The 21,690-nt window shown below is 35.0% G+C and overlaps 1 protein-coding gene and 1 long non-coding RNA gene across 3 annotated transcripts; one reads left to right on the forward strand and one right to left on the reverse strand.

The window, feature by feature from the left end:
• Positions 1-32: 32 nt before the first annotated feature.
• fmnl1b (formin-like 1b) lies at positions 33-21,242 on the reverse strand. Of its 2 annotated transcripts, XM_077245294.1 has the most exons (27): positions 20,660-21,242; positions 13,932-14,015; positions 13,615-13,695; positions 13,324-13,397; positions 13,052-13,135; positions 12,125-12,247; positions 11,725-11,812; positions 11,578-11,654; positions 11,300-11,393; positions 9,834-9,908; positions 9,039-9,149; positions 8,732-8,881; positions 8,015-8,116; positions 7,713-7,932; positions 7,171-7,314; positions 6,846-6,970; positions 5,793-5,995; positions 5,231-5,465; positions 4,910-4,978; positions 4,747-4,827; positions 4,226-4,355; positions 3,502-3,665; positions 3,294-3,395; positions 2,509-2,610; positions 2,309-2,423; positions 850-958; positions 33-659 (listed from the first exon to the last, which is right to left on the reverse strand). In XM_077245294.1, exons 1-26 carry the CDS (start codon positions 20,804-20,806, stop codon positions 882-884), a joined length of 3,057 nt encoding a protein of 1,018 aa, XP_077101409.1. In that variant the 5' UTR covers positions 20,807-21,242; the 3' UTR covers positions 33-659; positions 850-881. The 2 variants fall into 2 exon arrangements, with proteins under 2 accessions (XP_077101409.1, XP_077101408.1); XM_077245293.1 differs by lacking the exon at positions 850-958.
• Positions 7,894-14,052, forward strand: LOC143752229 (uncharacterized). Its single transcript, XR_013207354.1, has 4 exons — positions 7,894-7,978; positions 8,762-8,830; positions 11,197-11,284; positions 13,978-14,052. It is a non-coding gene; the product is annotated as an uncharacterized LOC143752229 (long non-coding RNA).
• Positions 21,243-21,690: the final 448 nt, after the last annotated feature.

Here is a 21,690-nt window from a genome sequence, read left to right on the forward strand (position 1 = left end):
AAATGCTGTTCTTTTTATATGTAAACTGACAGTTTTCTAGTATAAAATCTTTATTATGTAATACATACTGTATGTAGAAAGAAAAGACTGATTCGTATGAAAAAAATATATATACACATACTAGACTAAACTAGTTTTCAGAAGTTGGTGTAAGCATACAGTAAGCATTTCAAGAATAGATCATGTAAATATGGATATAAAGTGTCTAAATTTAGCTGGAAACCCAGTTGTTCAAGGGTTAATTTTAAAAAACCTTTCAAGAATTTGCCATATTTCACCCCTAAGTCAAAATCAAACTTATAAGGAATTAAGTTATAAGTCAAATTCTTTCAATTATATTATTCAAATAAATAATTTCTTATTTTTTTCTTTTAATTTTCGGCTAAGTATGAAATATAAAAGCACATGCTCTTGACAGGTTTCTTGTGTTTGCTGAATTTCAAATAAATAGTAACTTAATTTAGAGCTTGATGTAGCTGTTTAAATATTTCATGTAAACTGTTTTTGGCTTCATTAGTTGTGTCCGTTCCTCTGGGAATCCTTCGAGCTGCGTGTGTTTCACAGAGAGATGTCTGACGACACGAGAAGCTGCTGAGCCGGTTTCCATTTGGCGCTTCGCCTGCCTCCGTCTGCTCTGATATACGGCTGGTTCCTCAAATCTGCACACATACACACACGAATGCAAATACACAGTCATAACAGAATCCTCCCCTGATGAAGATCTTCTTTTTGAAAGAAAGGGAAACATCAGATCTACAAGGCGCAGCTGAGGGAGGCACTTTCAGGAAGTTCAGTGTTACAGAAGAGCAAAGCTGACATGGATAGCAGTGTCTAGATGAGGAGCGATACCTTCAGAGACAGAAGAGAGAAAGCAAGAGACGTTATAAAGAAGTCCCATCGCAGAGCAGACGAGAGGAACGCTTCCCAGAACGGGCCGTAAACGGCACCGCCTGCAGAGCTGGGAACCAGACAGAACACGCAGATGTTAGAGGAAGCCAGAAATAAGACAAATTGAACTAAATACACAATATACTCTGAATATCAAAAGCAGAAAAATAGAGTGACAGAAATAACTGACAAAATGACGAGTGAAGAGAGAATTAGACTAGGCAAAGAATCCCAAGACACTATGAGGAACGAAGAACAAACGCTCTGTGTGCTGAAATAAATGTCAATATATTTATGGTTTATAAATATATTTATATTTACAATTTTTATAGTATAAATGAGTGTTTATACAAATGTATATATTAAAATAATTATTTAAAAATATTAGGCTATATTTACATTTCTGAATCTTGTATCTTGAATCATGATATTATATAAATGTCTTTCAATATTTTATAGTTTATAATTCTATATTATAAACTCTAAATATATACATAATTATATTTACATTAATAATATTTAAAATTCTTAAGTATATTCAAGAAGTATATTTACATTTTTATAGTATACATGGGTCTTTTCAAATGTATATAAACTATAAACATCTAATTTTACATTTATAATTTTTTTTTATAGAAATGTATTAAAATGAATATATTTCATTATAGTTATACATTATAAATATTATATTTAATATTATATTTGTATAGTACTGTATGTAGGAGTATTTATACACATGTATATTATATAAATGTTTAAACATACAGTATTTATAGTAAATATATTTACATTTTTATAATATATGTTAGTTTTTACCAATCTATATTATATAAATATATTTCAATATTTTATAGTGTATAATACTATATTATAAACTCTAAATATATACATAATTATATTTACATTAATAATATTTTAAATTCTTATAGTATAAATAATTCTTTATACAAATGTACATATTTTTCAATAAGTTTGTATAAATCTATATTGTAAAAAAATGCATTTGAATAAAGAAACATTTATCCTGTAAAAAATTTAAATATACATGTAAATACAAAATATACTTTTCAATAAATAACCATTACTGTGAATAAAATTATGGCTGTCAATAGATCATTCTTTGTAGCAATTGACCATTCTTTAGAAAGCAGAATGAAACAGCAGAATTTCAAATTTAGTAAATTGGGATTTTATATTATTGTTTTAAATCATTTATTTTTCCCTGAACTTTTCTGGGACCCCCTACTAGCACACGAACCTGGTGTAAAGGTACAGTATGTGTCAGATTTTATTTGAGCCATTTATAATAAAACCACAAACCATGTTAAAATCACTCATTCTTATTGTAATATTCAAAGTTAGAGCAGGGGTTTTATCCACCCACAGCAAGGTGACTTTTGAACCCTGACCCCAGACTGACCTGTGATGATGTCCTCGATGGCTCCGTCTTTGCCCTCTCGCACGAGCGGTGTCATCTGCCGGCGCTTCAGCTCTGCGATCAGATCCACCTGTGACAATCGTGGAAGCGCTGGCATCTGTGGACATCAACAGATTGGTAAGATCTCTTTATATATCACCACCTGTTCTCAAGTATTTCGGTCTCTGTCTATCACGCATTACCTTATTACTCACTGATGTGATGGAAGGGTCAGAGATGGATAAATATACACTGTCATCATTCACCGAGAATTTCTTCCGTTGTTCGTTCTCCTGTTCGGCCAGCTAAAGAGAAAGAAAGATTCATCAGTAAATCAACATGCTGGAGGACAACAATAACAACACTGGCTAATATTGTGCTACAACCCCATGCTCTACAGAAGAGGAGTTTATAATGAGTCTTTATCCATTTTTATTTATACTTATTAAAGAAAAATGGTGAGGTAATGCGATATTGAATGAATCAATGGTCCAAAAAGTACTAAGGTAATAAATTCAGCTAACACTTCAAATGCAAACAGCACTTGAAAAGGGAGTCTGTATCAAATACTGTTTAATGACTACTTTATGTAGTCATAATAACCCCTATTTTATGTAAGGGCGAGGTGTCTAAGTTGCAATATCTAGCTACTGGGGTGCCTCAGGGCTCGGTGCTGGGACCACTTCTCTTCTTCATCTACCGTCATCATTAGGATCTGTTATATTTTTAAAAAGTTGTAAATAAAACAATTATTGGAATACTTTTTAGAAGAAAATACTATTTCAGTCTTGCTACTTCAAAATTTGATGTTTAATTCATTGTGTACTTGGCATTTCTTTGTAATTATTTGTGAAAATTACAAGAAAATAATTGAAAATAGTTCAATCCGACACCAAACATTTTTCAGTGTATCTTCGTGGTTTTATTCTCTCATAACTAGTATGATATATGCTGATATGATAGTAGCACTCTGTAATCATTTCATCACCTTATATGCTTTAATGAACCTGGCAAAAACAGGGAAGAACACAGAAGGAGGTGTAGATTTGGGATTCTCTCCAAAATACTCCACCACTGAGTGATACATCTCCTGTAGAGAGACAAACAGAGCTGATCAAGCAATTATTCATTACTGTGTCTTCTGATTTCAAATTCAATATGATTTCTATGTAGCATAGGACTGAATTCATCTCCACCTGTGCAGTTTTGCTGTCTTTAACAATAGTGTCCAGCAGACTGCCATTATTGGATATGAAGTTTGTGAGGACAGTGCTGTCTTTCTGTTGGTGGAACTCCTTACGGATCACCTCCATTCCCTTCTCCAGAGATCGCACATCTGCAAGGATGCTGTCCAGAGAGACTGAGAGAAAGATGCATTAAAATACATGTCAGCCCTATATGTCAAACGTTTGGAATAAATAAGATTTTCTCATGTTTTTGAAACATCCTGTGATGTGATGTGTATTTCTGAAGCAAATCATCACATTAGAATGATTTCTGAAGGATCATGTGACACTGAAGACGGGAGTAATGATGTTGAAAATTCAGCTTTGATCACAGGAATAAATTACATTTTAAAATATATTCAAATAGAACATTTTTATTTTTAATTGTAACCATATTTCCCAATATTATTGTTTAACTGTATTTTTGCTTAAAAAAATTTGTGCTTAGTGAGTATGAGAGGTTTCTTTCGAAAATATTTTAAAAAAATGTACTTGGTGTATTCCTTTATTTAATTTATTGTATATCATTTGGTCTATAAAGTCTTGAAATTTTGGACATTCAGATTTTGTTTAATCCCCAGCATCCCCTTCAAAAAGTGGTTAAAGTAATTTGAGGACAGTCGCTACAGTAGTCTACATCATGTCCTGCAAAACATTCACACTTAGAGCTGGACTGGAGTGTGTGAACACTCACCCAGCGCAGCTTTGTCCAGAAAGTGTAGTTCAGTGTGAAAGTTGTGCAGCTGAGGGTATTTTTCTCGTATGATGCTGACGATGAAATGCAGGAGTGTCTGTTTTCTATCTGTGGATTTCATGTCCAGAAGCTGAAAGTAAAAATGTGAGAAATGTGTGATAAATTAATAAACGTGCCCACTTGGCATGAACTGATCAAATATATACCTTGAGTGCAAGAATGTAATGTAAATAGCCTAGTTTCAGTCATATCCTTTATTTTCAGTGTACTTGTAAATAAAATTTGCTATTTATTTCAATTGAATAATCACTTATATATCCAAAAAATACAATTAATAGTAAATGAGGTATTTATATTTTACCCTGACAAAAAATAATCTAAATAAACTAAAACTATATGAAAGCTCAATATGTGAATTATCTATTGGAAATTTTTTTGGAAGTGACACTAATAAACTAAAGCTTTTAATCTGCTTTCTATGCCAATAATCTCAAAATGGCCAGCTATTGACGTTTTCTCACCAAATCCAGACTTTGAAGTCGAAATCCATATGCTGATCCTCTCTTCTCACTGTTCATGTAATTCCCAAATGCAAGAATGATCTAGAAAACGGAGAACGATCAGTTTTCTTTTCACTACTGATATTATTTGAAATAATCTCACATGACAGTTGATTCTCTTTACCTCTAGAATCTTCTTCATTTTGGTGGAGGATTTGATAGACATGGAAGCAGCGATGATGGCATTTAATTGCTACAAAATAAGGTAAACGTAAAGAAAGCAAATAGATTTAGATTTTATGTTGACTTAAAGTACACTGAAAAAAAATTGATGTATTAACAATTGCCAACAAGTTACAAAGAATTAGCATGTAACATTGAATTAAATGACATTTTCAAGTAGAAAGACTGAAATAGTATTTTCTTGTAAAACGTACTCCACTAATCTTTCTACAACTGCGAAAAAAGAAAAAAAAAATTCAGTGTATATTGCATATATACTCACAGGTTTTAATAGCAGGATGCTATCGCTAAAGTTTCCCATGAATGTCAGCGTGCTGATTCTCTGTGACAGCCGTGGGATCTTGCTGAAGGCCACAATGAATCTGTCCTCCTCTGAGAGCTCCAGCAGGGGGCGTCCTTCACGCTCGAAATTATCAATCAACTTCAGCTCATAATCAGACGGGATGAAACGCTCCAGCAGCTCCAGAAAATCTGAGTTTAGCAAATCAAGATTATACCTGTACACACAGAGAAAGGAGCAGGATTAGTTTGGTTTGTGTGACGTGAAAGAAAAGAAACATATCATTACACTGTAAAAAAGAAAAGAAAAGTTGCGGCCTTTGATTTTTTAAGGACAATCAACTTGGATATTTAAGTCATTTCAATTTAAATTACATTAAACTGATTTAAAAAATTTGTTGAATCTGGTATAACTTTTTTTAAAAGTTGAAAATTGCTTAACTTATTTTGATGTGTTAAAGCAATGTAAAAATGTATGTTGTCATAACTTATTGATGATATCATTTTTGACAGTGTGTGTAAGTGACTGTGGGTGTTGAACGTACGTTTGGATTGCAGAGCAGATCTGAGCGGTGCTCATGCCTCCTTTGCGCAGTGTGATGGCAAGGTTTTTGGCCCTGTTGGGCTCCAGTAGTGAGATTTTACTAGATGCTTTATGAGCCACTTTCACCTTCATAGTGCCGACATTCACAGGAGCAGACTGAGCTTTAGTTTTAAACAACTCCTCGAAGACGTCCATATTCAACTCCTTTAGAGACAGGAAGAGGACAAAGACATGGTGGTGAGTGACATCGATGATAAATGTTGACATAAAACGGCTTATGAGTAGCTACTCCTAAAACATGCTGCATTTTTTATTGAAATAAAATTGAAGAATTATGTTTCACTTTCACTAATTATAATAATTAAAAATATATTTCAAGAAAAAAATAAACAAATAAAATGAAATTTAACATTAAAAACTAAATCGTATCATTTTTTAAATATATTTCATAATAAAATATTGAAATAAAATTATTTATTTATTATTTATTTAAATAAAATCTATATTTTAAATAATTTTAAAAAAGCAGCAAGCAGCAAATATTTTAGCATCTCTATTTCCAGGTGTTCCTCTTTCATGCATTTCTATGAGCCCAGTTAGAAACACACACACACACTTATTTTATATTAAAATTAAATTAATAAATATTAAAACAATTATATATATACTATATATATATATGACTAATTAAAACATATTTCAAAAACCTGCAAATTCTTACAATTCTATTTTCAATGTGGCCCTTTTTCATGCATTTCTATGAGCCAAGTTAGAAACAGCATACAAATCGGGAAGGATTACTCCAAAAACATTTTTTTTAATTACAATAATTTAAAAATATATATATATAATATATAAAATTATTTTAAAAAGTATTACTCAAATGTAAAAAAAACATTTTTACAGTCAAATATTTTATAAATAATAAAAATATATATACTGTACTTTAAGAAGAAAGAAGCAACAAGCAGCAAAGTTTCTTACAACTCTATTTTCAGGTGGCCCTATTTTTTAGCATTTCTGTGAGCCGAGTTAAAACACACACTGAACTGACCCCAAGCACACTTTCATCATCTAGCTCTGTGAAGACGGTGCCAGCCACCTGTTCCTCCTGGAGAGCCTGCCAGTTAAGCAGTGGCATACGATACTTTGTCTTGATTGGCTTCTTACCTTTTACACCTTACGTACGCACACACACACACACACACACACACACACACACACACACACACACACACACACACACACACACACACACACACACACAAAGGGGAACAAATACATAGTCTTTCAGTGTTTTGCACAGCTCCACTTTCATTGAAAATCATTTCGGATCTCATCATTTTTGTACTATACGTGACTGTCATCATTTCTCCCACCTGTCTTTACGGTTCCAGGTGATGGTGAAGGGGGCGGGGCTTCACTCATAAGGGGCGGGGGAGGAGGTGGGGGAGGGGCGGGGGCAGGAGGAGGGGGTGGAGATTGCATCACAGGAGAGGCCTTCATTTCTGTTGTACTCTTATCTTGGGATTACAAGAGATATGTTTAAATGCAAATGTTACAATATGTAGCAGTGCTTATCTTTGCATTCATTATTTGCATTAAACATTATATTATATTATGTTATGTTATATTATATTATTTATGAATTTAGTTCACTGGTTACGCTAGATTTTTCCTATGTTAGAATCGCCAAAAAAAACTATTTGGAATCATAAACCAAACTTCAACAGATTACACTCTGAAATATATATATGTATAAATTTTGTATAATTATCAGATTTTAATCTGTTATTATAATAAAATTATAATACATTAATAAATAAGATAAAACTATAATTCAAATTGAATATAATAGAATGTAATTAGAATAAGTGATAATATAATTACAGCACTGGTTGTGTGCTTATTTGATCTTCACCTGTTGTGTTAGCGACAGGTATAACGTGTAAATCCAGAGAGCCGGATTGGGATTTCTCCATGCGGATCAGACCTCGATCCACTAGAACCTGAAGCTTCTCCTCCAGCTGAGACTGCTGTCTGTCTCTCTCTCTCTCCTGCTCCTTCTCACTCTGTGTCTCTCTCTCTTTCTCCTTCTGCTGCAGCTGAGAGACCTGAGCGTGCACCTCCTCCAGACTGCCCTGAAAACACACACCAAAGCTACACAGGCTGGAAACACGAGTAAAAGTGAGTGTTTGTGTGTATATTAGTATAGTGTGTTACCTTCAGAAGCTCCACCTCTTTCATACTCTCTATGAGTTGTTTCTCGAGTTCAGACGTCTTCTCCTTGGCTTCACTCTCACACTGCTGCAGTCTAGTATTAAGCTAACATACACAACAAAATGTTGTATTCTTGCAATTTATGATAAATAACCATACTTAGTATATTTATACATTGTACTTAGCTTTGTACTCTCTCTCTCTCTCTCTATAATGAATTCATCTCATTTATCTCAGTGTTTGATTCAAAGCGGGCAGAATGCTAGATCTAACGAGCCGTAACTGTAAAAAATAACCGCCAATTTTACCATTCCGGTCAAATATTGCACTGCAAACTTCAATAATAGCTTCAAGTTGTCAATGCTGGCAAATTACCATTACATTTACATTTATACTTATGCACTTGGCAGATGCTTTTATCCAAAGTGACTTACATTGCATTTCAAGGTACACGTTTTAAATTCTTATCAGTTCTTGCTTTCCGGGAACTGAACCCATGACCTTGGCGTTGCAAGCGCCAACGCTCTACTGTTTGAGCTACAGGAAAGCAATACATTGTTTTAATGGTTCAATAAAAGCTAGCTGTGGGTTATCCCTTTTTTTTTGTTTTAGTCTACTGTTTTTTTTTGTTATTATTGACTCAAAAAGCAGATATATGTGTATTTGACTATCAAACAGATTTATATCAGTAGAGGTTCAAGTCATTTTGTGTGTGTGTACCTGTGTGTTTTGTTCTTGTTGCTCCTCTAGATGTTCCATTATTGTATTTTTGGCCTCGGCGTCTTCTAGGATCGCTCCAACATCAAACACATTATCCAGGTACGCTTGAATCTGCATCTGCAGCCTCTCACTCTCAGTGATGTTTAACTTCTACACACACAGACACACACACACACACACACACACACACATTATATGTAACACTATAAATGCCTTTAGTGTCACTTTTGATCAATTGAATGCATCCGTGTTGAATAAAAGACAGTCGTCCTAAGCTTTTAAACGGTAGTGTATGTTAGTTGCTCACCTCTAGATAACCGTCTATTCCCAGTTGTGTAAACTCATACTGTAAATACACTCTGAAGTTCATGTCCTCCACTGAGTGCACTATAATGTTGATAAACTGCATACAAGCCACCTAAAGGAAAAAAAGAAAACATATATATGTTGATCAGTTTCCACACACTGATGATCCTACATTAAAAGGTCTGGTAGAACAGGAAAAACCTTAATCTATGTCTAGAAACCCAATGCATTATGTATGTTGTGTACCGTATGCACTCTGATATTAGTATTGGGAATTTGAAATACAAATAGAAAATGGGTAACACTTTACAATAAGGTTTCATTGCTTAAAATTAGTTAACATAAACTAACAGTGAACAGTATTTAGCATGTATTACTTTTAGTTAATGTTCATCTAAACATTTACCAACACTTTTGTAAGGTCAAAAGTTGTATCCGTTTACATTAGTTAATGCACTGTAAACTAACATGAAAAATTTTTATTCACTGACATTAACAAAGGTTAGTAAGTGCTGTAAAATATGTTGACCTTATTCTTATTAACAAATGAGACCTTATTGTAAAGTGTTACCAAGTGGACTAAAATACAAACTTGATGCTAGTCCTAAATTGGAAAAGTTATATCAAGAATCACTGATAAAATTAGTCAATGATCAAATGGACCATATACAGTACATTATATTAATGTGGTATATACAGAGATGTTGAACTAAATACCTTAGTTAGTGTAAGAATCTTATTAAATAGGAAAATTAATAGAGAAAAACGTCACACAAATAATAATTTGTGTCCTCACCATGAAATCAATGTTGCTGTCTTCATTTCTGAAATATTCCATTAGTTTTTCGAATCTGTTTTTCTCTCCAGACACCTACACACACACACACACACACACACACACACACACACACACACACACACACACACACACACACACACACACACACACACACACACACACACACACACACACACACACATTTGTCTCAGAGGGGATTGTTAACTGTACATGAGTTTACTGTATTTTGCTTTTGATTCAATTGTCTGCTAGGAAATACTTGAGCATAAAGTAATAATGCAACTGAATAAAAGTAAAAGGGTTCAAAAGAACCGACTTTGACATTTTTTGAAAATGTGTGTATGGTATAATATCTTGGTTACACACTTTTCATAAGGATAGTTTATCATCTGACAGGTTAGGTTTAATCCTCCATCCAACTTCTCTATCTTATTACTTACTATCTTGTAGCTCTCACTACAGAAAGACTGTCTTACATTTTTATGCAAATATGTTTTCACAGACATAAAGAAGTAGTATGGGTGGGAAAGCCCCAAGCAAGTATAACCAATAGTTGTTCTGGCTTTAGCTCTAATTTGCATAATAATTTCTGGTGTCAGAGATAGGCATCTGAATCATCACCCACACAAATGTCTTTGAGACAAAACTGCCGTCCGTGTGAGTGTGTGAGGTTGCGGGATGTTCATATCTCCTGTACACACGAGCGTCTTCTAGTTTTGTCATGTCTATCGATCTCAGATAGGGTGTAACAGCTGATACCATAGCTTACAGTTCAGCTTACTCCAGTTCAACAGCAGACACTTGTATCTTAATCTCATCAAGTGTCTGTGAATAACTTAAGAGACTGGGTCAGGTTTTTTTTTCCTTTTCTTTTTTTAAAAAGTATTTTTGATTAATTATATTTGATTATATTATGTTTTTGTATATTATATATTATTAATTCAAACTTTTTCTTTTTGTTATTTTTATAATACATATTAATTATTATAATAGTTTATCTTTTTAATCTTGTTATAATTTTCTTTTAATTATTATTTGACTTATGCTTTGGTATGTGATATTATGTTTTGGTACGTGTGATTTATATTTTATTACATTACATGTGATTTATTATTTTATTACAATCAACTTTTTACTTTGTAGTATTTTTATAATAAATATTTGATAACATAATATATATTTATGTATTTTTACTTTTTTTCTTTTTATTAATATATGTAATTATATTTTATTTTGGTATATTATGTTTGTTTATACTTTATAGACATTTTTAAAATAAATGTATAATATTCTTTTTCTTTTTGATTATATTATGTTTTGGTATATTTGTTTGAATTTTTATTTATTTATTTATTTTAAGAATGTTGAATTGTGCGCAATAAGACCAAGGAGACACGATGGAGGAGGTGATGATAAGAAGAGTGAGACGGATGAACAGAGAAAGAAAGGTTTTCTTTTCTTACCTCTTTGAAATTATTAAAGGCTGCAATAATCATTTCATGACCTCCTCGAACCAGACACACAGCAGCAAGGAGCTCCAGAACCAGTGCTTTAGTCCTAAACACACACACACACACACACACACACACACACACACACACACACACACACACACACACACACACACACACACACACACACACACACACACACACACACACACACACACACACACACATATATGTAAGGACAGTAGTGTAGAAACAAAAACATTCAAAACCAAAACACACTGTCCTCTCACCTGGCACTCTTGTTGTTGAGACTGAGAGTGATTTCATTGACACAGCTGGGATGAGCCATCACCTGATTAAACCCTAACTAACACACACACACAGACGCATTAGTCAAGAGAAGAGATGAGACGAGGCGAGACGAGAGTGAGAAGTACCTGGTAGTTCATGATGGTGCGAAGGCACATGATGCAGAGATGTAGGTGGTTCTTCTGGCTGAGCAGACGCGAGTATCTCAGAGCTTTCCTGAGGAGAACATAGATCATGTTAAACCAGTTTTATACAGAAACACATTGATTCAAAGCAGAATTATATTATTGTGTAATCTCAAAATCATTAAAAGTAAAACCTTTTGAGATATGTGACGCACAGATGCACACAAACACACACTTTCTGTATCAGGAATGCAGCTGATTCTGATAGAAGCGATTGGACGGGTGTGTGTTGGTGTCTGAATGCATGCTATGATCTCAAAATGACACTCAATAGCACGTGTCCATGTTGTTTTGTGTGAATGGGTTTCTTTATGTAGATTTTTGATCAGCATGTATGACTGACCTTGCAGCGAAGGACCGTCCTGAGCGTGGGGAATTGTGGCTGGGAGAGTTTGTCGTGCTCATGGTCAGATCTTCCATAGACTTCTCCTCAAAGCTTCCATTATCGGAGCTGTCCATGTCATATCTGTAAAAATACAGTCTGTCTTATGAATGCATGTTCATTTTTAAGTTCACTTCTGTATATTAGTTTGTGGTATCCACTCAAACAATAACTGTTGTATTAACTTTTTGTTAATACAGCTGATCTAATGAACTGAAAAGTTGGCTTGCAATTTACTCTACTTTTCAAAAGTTTGGGGTCAATAAATATTTTTTTAAAATAAATGAATACTTTTTTCAGCAAGGATGCATTAAATTGAGCAGCAAATCAGCATATTAGAATGATTTCTGAAGGATCATGTGACACTGAAGACTGGAGTAATGATGCTGAAAATTCAGCTTTGGTCACAGGAATAAATTAAATTTTACAATATAATACATTTTTTTATTTTAAATTATAAAAATATTTGACAATTTTTGATCCGATAAATGCAGCCTTGGTGAGCAGAAGAGAATTCTTTCAAAAACATTTTTAAAATAATGCCATTTTACAGATGCCAAACATTTGAACGGTAGTGCACTTTGTGCATACAGTCTTAATTGCCTTACAGTGTTTTTGTTGAGTTGTTGTTTGGTAACTTAGACTAGTCTTGTGAATATAATAGCAGTGTTAGCTGGCATCAGAGTTTAGTTTGAGACACTGGATGGTCAGAGAGCACATTCTTTTCCCAGACGCCTCGTCACATTAAGAATTTAGGTTCCTCTTTTGTGTCTTTTTGTCTGTGTGTGTGTGTATGTGTGTGTGTGTGTGTGTGTGTGTGTGTGTGTGTGTGTGTGTGTGTGTGTGTGTGTGTGTGTGTGTGTGTGTGTGTGCGTGTACTGTACATACGTGACTGCACGTTGAGCGAAAGAGAGGTAGTCAACTAGCACTTCTAAACCCTTGTTTTCTTCATTTAGAAACTCCTCAGCCCACCTGAGCAGACAAAGAACATCACAAATAAAAAACAAAAGACAATCCAGTGTTGACACAGACATTCCTAGAGATTTCTCAGGGAAAAGGAAACCTGCATATAAAGAACTTTAAGTAGTAAAAAAGTATCAGGCCAGAAACATGCATTGTCAATAACACGTGTTTTTCGGCAGTCATGTGATGGCTCTTACCCTATGTGATTGGTGCGCAACGAGATCTCCAACTCTCTCAGAACTTGTGTGGATTCTTGGACTCGCCTTTTAAACTACAAATCACATGCATGTAATTTTGTAAAGTAAAATCAAAGAAATCAAAATTATTTACATATTCAGTTTGATTATAATTGGATGAGTTCTACACACAAACACACACACACACACACACACACACACACACACACACACACACACACACACACACACACACACACACACACACACACACACACACACACACACACACACACACACATCCATCAGTACCTTTCTGCCTCCTCCCTGCTCTAATACACTCTTGAGTTGCTGAATGTACACTGATGGAGGATTCTTCACCTGAAATCGCTCCTGAAGACAGAAACAAGATGTTTGTTTGTGACATCAAAACCATATCTTCTGAACCAATTTTAGAATTTAGTTTCTATAAATGCTCTGGGTGAAATGGAGAGGAAGTTTTTGCTTTAAAAGAGCAAGGATAATTGTGTTTTTGATTATATACCCCCTTTAAAGGTGTGCTATGTGGTTTAGGGTAGTCAAATCAGCTTTATGGTAAATTAATAAGTATGTTTTTGCTCTGAACTCACCTGGTCACAGACTAACTCCCATTTCTTCTCATTGTCGTACTGACAGAGCAGGTTCACTTTATCAGGGGGAAGATTCATGGAATTCTACAATCACAGAGGAAGAGACAACATAAACCTTTGGGTAAGCCTATTTTTTTTTTTTTACATTAATTCACCAGAACCGTTATATCTGTTCCACTGAGGTAAACTCTTAAAAAGGGTTTGTTACTGTTTATTGCTGCACCTTTGGTTAAGCAAATAACTGTATTGTTTTTCAGACAATAAAAAAACTTCTTGATGTATTATTATATACTGCCATTTAAAATGTTTGGGTCAGTCATTTTTTTATGATTTTGAAAGAAGCCTCTTCTGCTCACCAAGGCTTTATTTATTTGATCCTAAATACAGTAAAACATTAATATTGTGAAATATTATTGCAATTGAACTGTTTTCTATTTTAATATATTGTAAAATGTAATTTACCCATCACATTGCATGGAAGGAGGAATCTGATGAAAAAAAACTACCTAGTTGCCACTGAATCACATTGGCATCCGCATAGCAACACCTTGCCAACCACCCACAACACCATATTGTCACATTTTCTTCAGATTTAGTTGTATTTGCAGTGTGCAGTCAAAGACAACATAGCCATAATATGTTCCCAGATAACTGCTGTGTGTAAATGTTGAGTTACTGTGGCTCCAATAGCACAAAACAGTCGTTTACACATGGTCACTGATAAACTGATGAGTAAGCGGTTGCGTCTTGTGAGACGGTTTACGAGCAGCAGACAGATCATATGTAAGTATGCTGACTCGAAGAATGCCCTTTTTGAACCGGTAGATTAGTGCTGTGTGAATGTCCTGTTTCTATGACGATCTCCTAAATTATTTATGAACAGCATGAGTGTTTACACACACACACACACACACACAGAGAAAGAGACAGACTGTTATGGTCCCTGCAGAATTACCTCAATGACTCATCTGAGCATGATACCGAACACACACACACCGAACACACACACATTGTGCATCTAGACTGCGTGTGAATATCCTAAAACATTATGAGAATCGTCTAAAAGGTCTCAGAGTGAACGCCAATGGTCAGCGCACATGCACGGATCTACTACGGCCATACCGAGTGAGACTCGTCGCCATCGGTGTAAACCTGAAACTGAAAAGGCTTTAGGTAGCAGAGTAAAAAGGGGCCATTCACACAGAACGCATTTTCCCATTCCAATACGCTACTTTTCCATTGTTTTTCAATGTTAACATCCGCCAGACATACATATTTTTAATTGTTGATCTCACGTCTGTTGCAGCGCGTCTCGCGCATGACACGGCTAGTAAAAACGCGGCGTTCAAAACAAAGTTCAACTTTTTAAAAATGCATTCTAGACCTTGCGCTTTTTTCGTTTAGCTCCACTGACCCGCGTCTCACGTTTTTAACAGCAAAAACGCATTCTATGCGAAGTTGCGAACCAGCAGCTATGGTGTTTTCCCCATGCAAAACCCACCACAGCTATGCTAGGGCGTTACTATGCAGTTGCTAAGGAGTTATTAGGTGGTTTTCTGGTCTTTCCATTTAGTTTTAAAAGTTAGAGGTCTGTAAGATGTTTTAATGCTTTTGAAAGAAGTCTCTTCTGCTCACCAAGGCTTCATTTATTTGATCAAAAATACAATAAAAAAATAAAAAAAATTGAAACAAAAGTTTCAATAATTTTTCTTTAATATTTATTAAAATGTAATTTATTCCTGTGATTTTCAGCATCATTACTTCAGTCTTCAGTGTCACATGATCCTTCAGAAATCATTCTAATATGCTGATTTGCGGCTCCAGAATAATTTCAGATTATCATCAATGTTTGAAACAGTTGTGCTGCCTAATATTTTTGTGGCAAATGCGATACTGTTTTCTTTTCTTTTTTTCTTTCTTTGATGAATACGTTTAAAATAGTTTATGCATCCTTGCTGAATGAAGTATTATTTTCTCCACAGGTAATATGACATTCATTCATGAATGAGACGAGTTCTTGGAGGAGTTACATGCCTTTTATACATAGGAATTGTTTGTTCAAATCTCTAATTATGAACACAAATAATGCTTGCTTTAGCAAACACCATTAATTAAATCATTATTTACTTTATCTGTCAATCTCTCTTCTCATTGAGATGTCCCCTGGAGGGTTTGGTCAGGTGTTGCTATTCACTTGGGGGTATTTGGGGAAATGTCTTCTCCATAAGAATATCAAAACCCTTTGTAAATGTATTTCCACAACCCCTTCGGCCAGTTTGTGGAGTTTTCCCTTCTGCATACAGCAGGTGAGATTGCATTTAATTACTTTATATTGCTTTAGGAACAAACTGGTTTGCTGTAAAGATGATTGGAATTCACAGTATTTGTTTTCTGCCCAGTTCCTTGACAGTATCTTTCAGCTGATAGCTCAGGAATGTTATCATTTGTTTTGGGAACATTGTAAAAGATCTCAATGAATGAACTAATATTTTGCCTTTTTTTGTGACCCGCTTATGAACCCAAGACTGACCGAAGACTAAAGAACTATAGTAAATGTCAAAGCAAAAATGCTAATCAGTCTAAACATATGTCTATCTACGTCAGACCTAGGAAATCAAGTTTACTGTGAAAAGTGTAAGGAAACTTTTGTACCTCTGAATATTGGATGTCATCTCTTGCATAAAAGTAATCAGAAGTAGATGAAACAACATGAATTACAAGATGTAAGATCATTGGATGAACATCAAAAGTTAAGAAATTAATATTTTTATTTAGCAAGCACACATTAAATTGATCAAAAGTGACGGTAAAGACATTTATGTAACAAAAGATTTCTATTTCAAATAAATGCTGGGGGTTTTTTACGTTCTATTCATCAAAGAATCCTGACTTTTTTTTTTTATAGTTTCCACAAAAATATTAGGCAGCACAACTGTTTTCCTCATTGATAATAATCAGAAATATTTCTCAAGCAGCAAATCATCATATCATTATATATGATTTGTGAAGGATCATGTGACACTGAAGACTGGAGTAATAATGCTGAAAATTCAGCTTTGATCACAGGAATAAATTACATTTTAAAATATATTAAAATAGAAAACAGTTCTCTTAAATTGTACAAATATTTCACAATATTATACTGTTATTACTGTATGTTACTGTATTTTTTATCAAATAAATGCAGCCTTGGAGACGACTTCTTACCCGTCCTAATCTTTTAAACTGAATGATGTAAAAGTTGTATCCAAAACATCATGTTTAACTTTTGCTTTGTCATTTCATTTTTTTTTTTTTGCATATTGAATTACAGCTCTCTGCAATGTGTGGCACATTAGTAAGGCACTGTGTCCTAATTTATAAAACAGGTCAAGGGGAGGAACACCAGCAATCTGCAGAAATGATGCTTTAGAAATAATGCACACACACACACACGCACGCAGGCACGCACGCACGCACGCACGCACGCACGCACGCACGCACACACACACACACACACACACACACACACACACACACACACACACACACACACACACACACACACACACACACACACACACACACACACACACACACACACACACACAGACAGTCTTACTCTCAAACAATCTTCCTCTCTGGAAAGCCTGCAGTGAAGACAGCATCATTGATTATAATTGTCAATCTTATAATTGTCGCGTTGGGTCTGTCACAGTGATTTCTTTGCATGCTTTAATTCAGGCCTTTCCTTTTTGTCTCTCTCTTTATAATTATAGTTCACCTTTTCTGCCCATAAAATGAGGAAAGGAGGCTAGAGAATTATAGAATCAAAGACAAAACACATCCAACTGTCCCTTCTGAGTGAAACGTCTGCCCTTTCTTTGTCTTTTTTTACATGTTCTATTTTTTTTAGTCCTCCTCTAAAAATAAAATCATTCAAATGGTTTTCAGGACAAAGTCAGCTAATATTTTCTAACTTCATCACATGTTGTGTGACACCATTCATTTTAAATCCTATAGGATAGGTTCTATTTGAATATACAAAATTCTATATGTACACATATAATTTTTGCATCAAAGATCAATGCAGCAAAGCAGCGTATACCGCAATACACATGCAGAGCATAATGCATAATGTCATCATTCAGAGCAGTCATATTTTACCTTTGGCAGAAATACACTAGAAGATGATACTGAATAATTTATACAATTAATATTTGCATTTGAGTATTTTGTATATTTGTAAGCCAAATCTGGTACTTTTTATTATATCACCTCAAATATTGTAATAGTTAATAATTTCACATCTCTCAAGAGCTCAGCTTGATGTTTTTTTTTACACTGTTATTATTTTAAAGGTACACTGTGTAACTTTTTGTTTAAGATTAGCTAAATTTAAATAAAGAGCCAATACAACACAAATCCTTCTTCCAAAAACATGTTTTGTCTTACCCTGATTCACTATGGTAAGCTCTGGAATATGTTACTCCTCCGCTACTTTGACGCGTGTCTGATGTTTGAGTGGCAGAGGTTAGTTGTTACAACGAGCGAGAAGGGTTGAAATGTAGCCGATCAATCTCGAACCTCCGCAAAATCACCCGTTTTAAACAAGCGCCGAACAGAGGAGAGTCTGCTGGCAAAAAGATAGCGTGACAGAGCTCGTAATAAAACAAGAATCAACACTGGTTTGCCTTTTCGGAGATAGTGTGAACTGAGGGATTTGAAATGTTGTTAAAGCAACACAGAGATGGGGTTTTTATTACTCAACAGATAAATTGCCATGTAGCTCTCTAACGGAGTTTATTGTAAAACATTATCTATTGTGAAGGGTCATATTCATCCGTACAGTCGAAGCACAACCATAACAATGTTCTTTCCCCAAATGTTTTTTAACCGCCAGAGGGCCAAATGTTACAGTGTACCATCAGTAATATGTTTTCATCAGTTTCTGCAGTAATAAGTATATTGAAATGCATTCAGTACTGACTTTGATTCATTGTTATATATTTTCTATATCAGCTGAAGAGTGGACTGGTGCTGAAGATGGATGGTTTGTCCTTTCAGTAAGGAGCCACATGCAAAATATCAATAACTGAACGGGCCATTTGTATAATTGAGCAGGGCGATGTTGAAAGCATCAGCTTGTGCGTTTTAAATGCCTTGAAGAAAATAATGCAGAATTCTCTGTAAATTTGCATGAGTTTGCATGTGTACATGGCCACTTTTATGCAAGACTTCTGTGAAGCGATGTTGTGAATATGTCCACTGCTATGCAAGACTTTGTTTCATAATTTAATACTTTTATTAGAAATGCTTACAGGTTATTGTACTCATGATTTGTGTTGCAAAATTTACATTTGTTACCCAACTGTGTGTGTTTTTGAGTGATTTCCATTTTAATTCAGTGTGTTTTATCAAGAACACGCTGCCGGTGCTACTTGCATTATTTGCATCGTATTTCCATTATACAAACAGCATATCACAAACTCTCTCTTACTCGGTAGGCATTATAGATGGTGACTGGAGAAAATGAAGTTGTTTGAGTTTGAAGGAGAGCCTGCATGTGCACTCTAATACTTGTTCGTAGATTAGATTGTTTTTCACTGCTGCATGATGGGTGAGTGTGGAGTGTTTATCTGATTTAGGAGATGCATCAAGGATATTGGCGGAATAGATTAATTAACATGGAATAAATTATAGCTGACTTTCCTAACACACAACAGACCAATTTACAGTATACAGTATATAGGTAGAGGTGGGCTAAATATCCCTTTTAAACACAGGTGGTATTTACATGAGTGGTTGGATTGGGTCTGTTTAGATTAGAAACGGCTATGTCAAGTATTCGTTGATTAATTTATGTTGATCATTCCTGGTCTTAAAGCTATAACTCTAACCAAGCACCTCATCATATTAGCATCATGCTGTGCTCAAAAAATGTATTATTTATTCTGGTAGGTGTGTGAATTTATATAATTAAGTCACTTTTAAACAAAAATGTCTATTAAAACTCCTATGACCTTTTTTGCTCTTTTGTTGGCGAAAAAAACGAAGATATTTAAGTAAAGAACAAATATTTAAGTTTTTTTTCATATAGTGTAGGAAAACCTGGCAAAGAAGAATTTAGGTAAATAGTGACTTAAATTTCAGTCTGTTCCTGTTCACAAATCTATTTTAGACTTGAAATGTAGTGCTGATAGACTACTTTTATAATACTTTAATGGTGCATTTGGTTCTTTTTTGGATTTTGACAGACCCTGATAACCATTTACTCTCAATGTGTCGAAAGAAAGTCTCAAGATTGGAATGACGTAAGGGTGAGTAAGTAGCAGATCAAAGTAAAAAAAAAAAAAAACAGCATTTTCACAGTCATAGTATCACTTCTGCATAACACTCATACTCTGAGAGATCTTACATATTTCACAAACATGAATGCAATGACATTTCCGCATAACATTCCAACACAGTCGACAACGTGGTACAACTATTTGGACAGGCTATGCAGTTTCAATCATTCATAACAATTCACAGAGATGCACATCAGTTTCACCATGAATATCAAACATATTTATGGTAAATGCAGTGGCACATCTCAGCCCACAACCACACATACCCTTCGACATGCTGTTTTTCTATATTCAATCAACAAATAATTTTACAAAAATAAAATGATATATTAGGGCTGAAACTCACTGTTAGTGTGTTTTAAGCCTTCTGCATAATGGGATATTTAGTTCTGTACGTACCAACACAGTGCTGAACCTCTCCTCTAACTCGTCCTCAGGTGGCGGGGGCAGTTTCGGGGCCGGGGGCTGTTTCTGCCCGTAGGTGCTGAGGGGCCGTTTGGTGTCCCGCGCGGGGGTCATTTCCAGACTACCAGCTGCGTTTCCCATGGCTGAATGTAGAGGTACACATATACAGTCCAGAGAATCTGAGTCTCGCTCAGTGAACTTCTACGACTACAACTTTACACCTGCTGACTGTTCCTAAACACTTAAAAGTGACTTCTTGTTCAGTCCCTGTGTAGAATTCGGTTAGGTCCAATAGTTGGGATAAAATCCAGCAGTAGCTTGAATCCTGTAGAATTTGGTTCTGTGTAGGGTACCATGTAAAAGGTTGTGGTTTTTACATAGTTGATGACTTATTCAGGATTATTTTGTCTTCTGATGGTGTTGTCCATTTGCAGAATGTGAATCCTACAACAATACTCTATATACAGAAAGAAAATGACGTAAGACTTTGTTCTGTCTGGATATGTCTGGTCTCTGACCTGGTTCTGCGTGTGCTTCTGGTCTCTGCGACATCTCTCTGCTCCATCCTGGAGTGAGTAGTTCAGGTAGGGAGGAGAGGAGTGAGTGATCGAGGAGAGGAAGCAGGAACAGGGATGATTCTGGGTCCTAGTGCTGGATGTAGACTCACATCTGATCTGAGTGTGTGTGTGTGTGTGTGTGTGTGTCTCAAATGAACACCTGATACTTACTCAGATGTCCATCTACAACCGGAGTCTCGTGTTTCCTGTTAGTGTTTGCTGCTAGGATACTAAAGACAACCAAACCACACCTGACTCACAGCCTGATTACTCTTCTGCTCTTCTACATGTGGTAACACTTTAGTTTAGGGTCAAATACTCACTAAGTTACTTATTAACATGCTTATTACTAGGATATTGGTTGTTTATTAGTACTTATAAAGCACATATTAATGCCTTAGTCTGCGTGACCTTATTCTACATCCTTAACCCAATACCTAAACGTAACAACTACCTAACAAACTATAA

Source organism: Siphateles boraxobius, unplaced genomic scaffold (assembly GCF_051911475.1).
Source record: "Siphateles boraxobius isolate OS27281-9 unplaced genomic scaffold, OSU_SipBor_1 26, whole genome shotgun sequence".
NCBI classification, from domain to species: domain Eukaryota; kingdom Metazoa; phylum Chordata; class Actinopteri; order Cypriniformes; family Leuciscidae; genus Siphateles; species Siphateles boraxobius.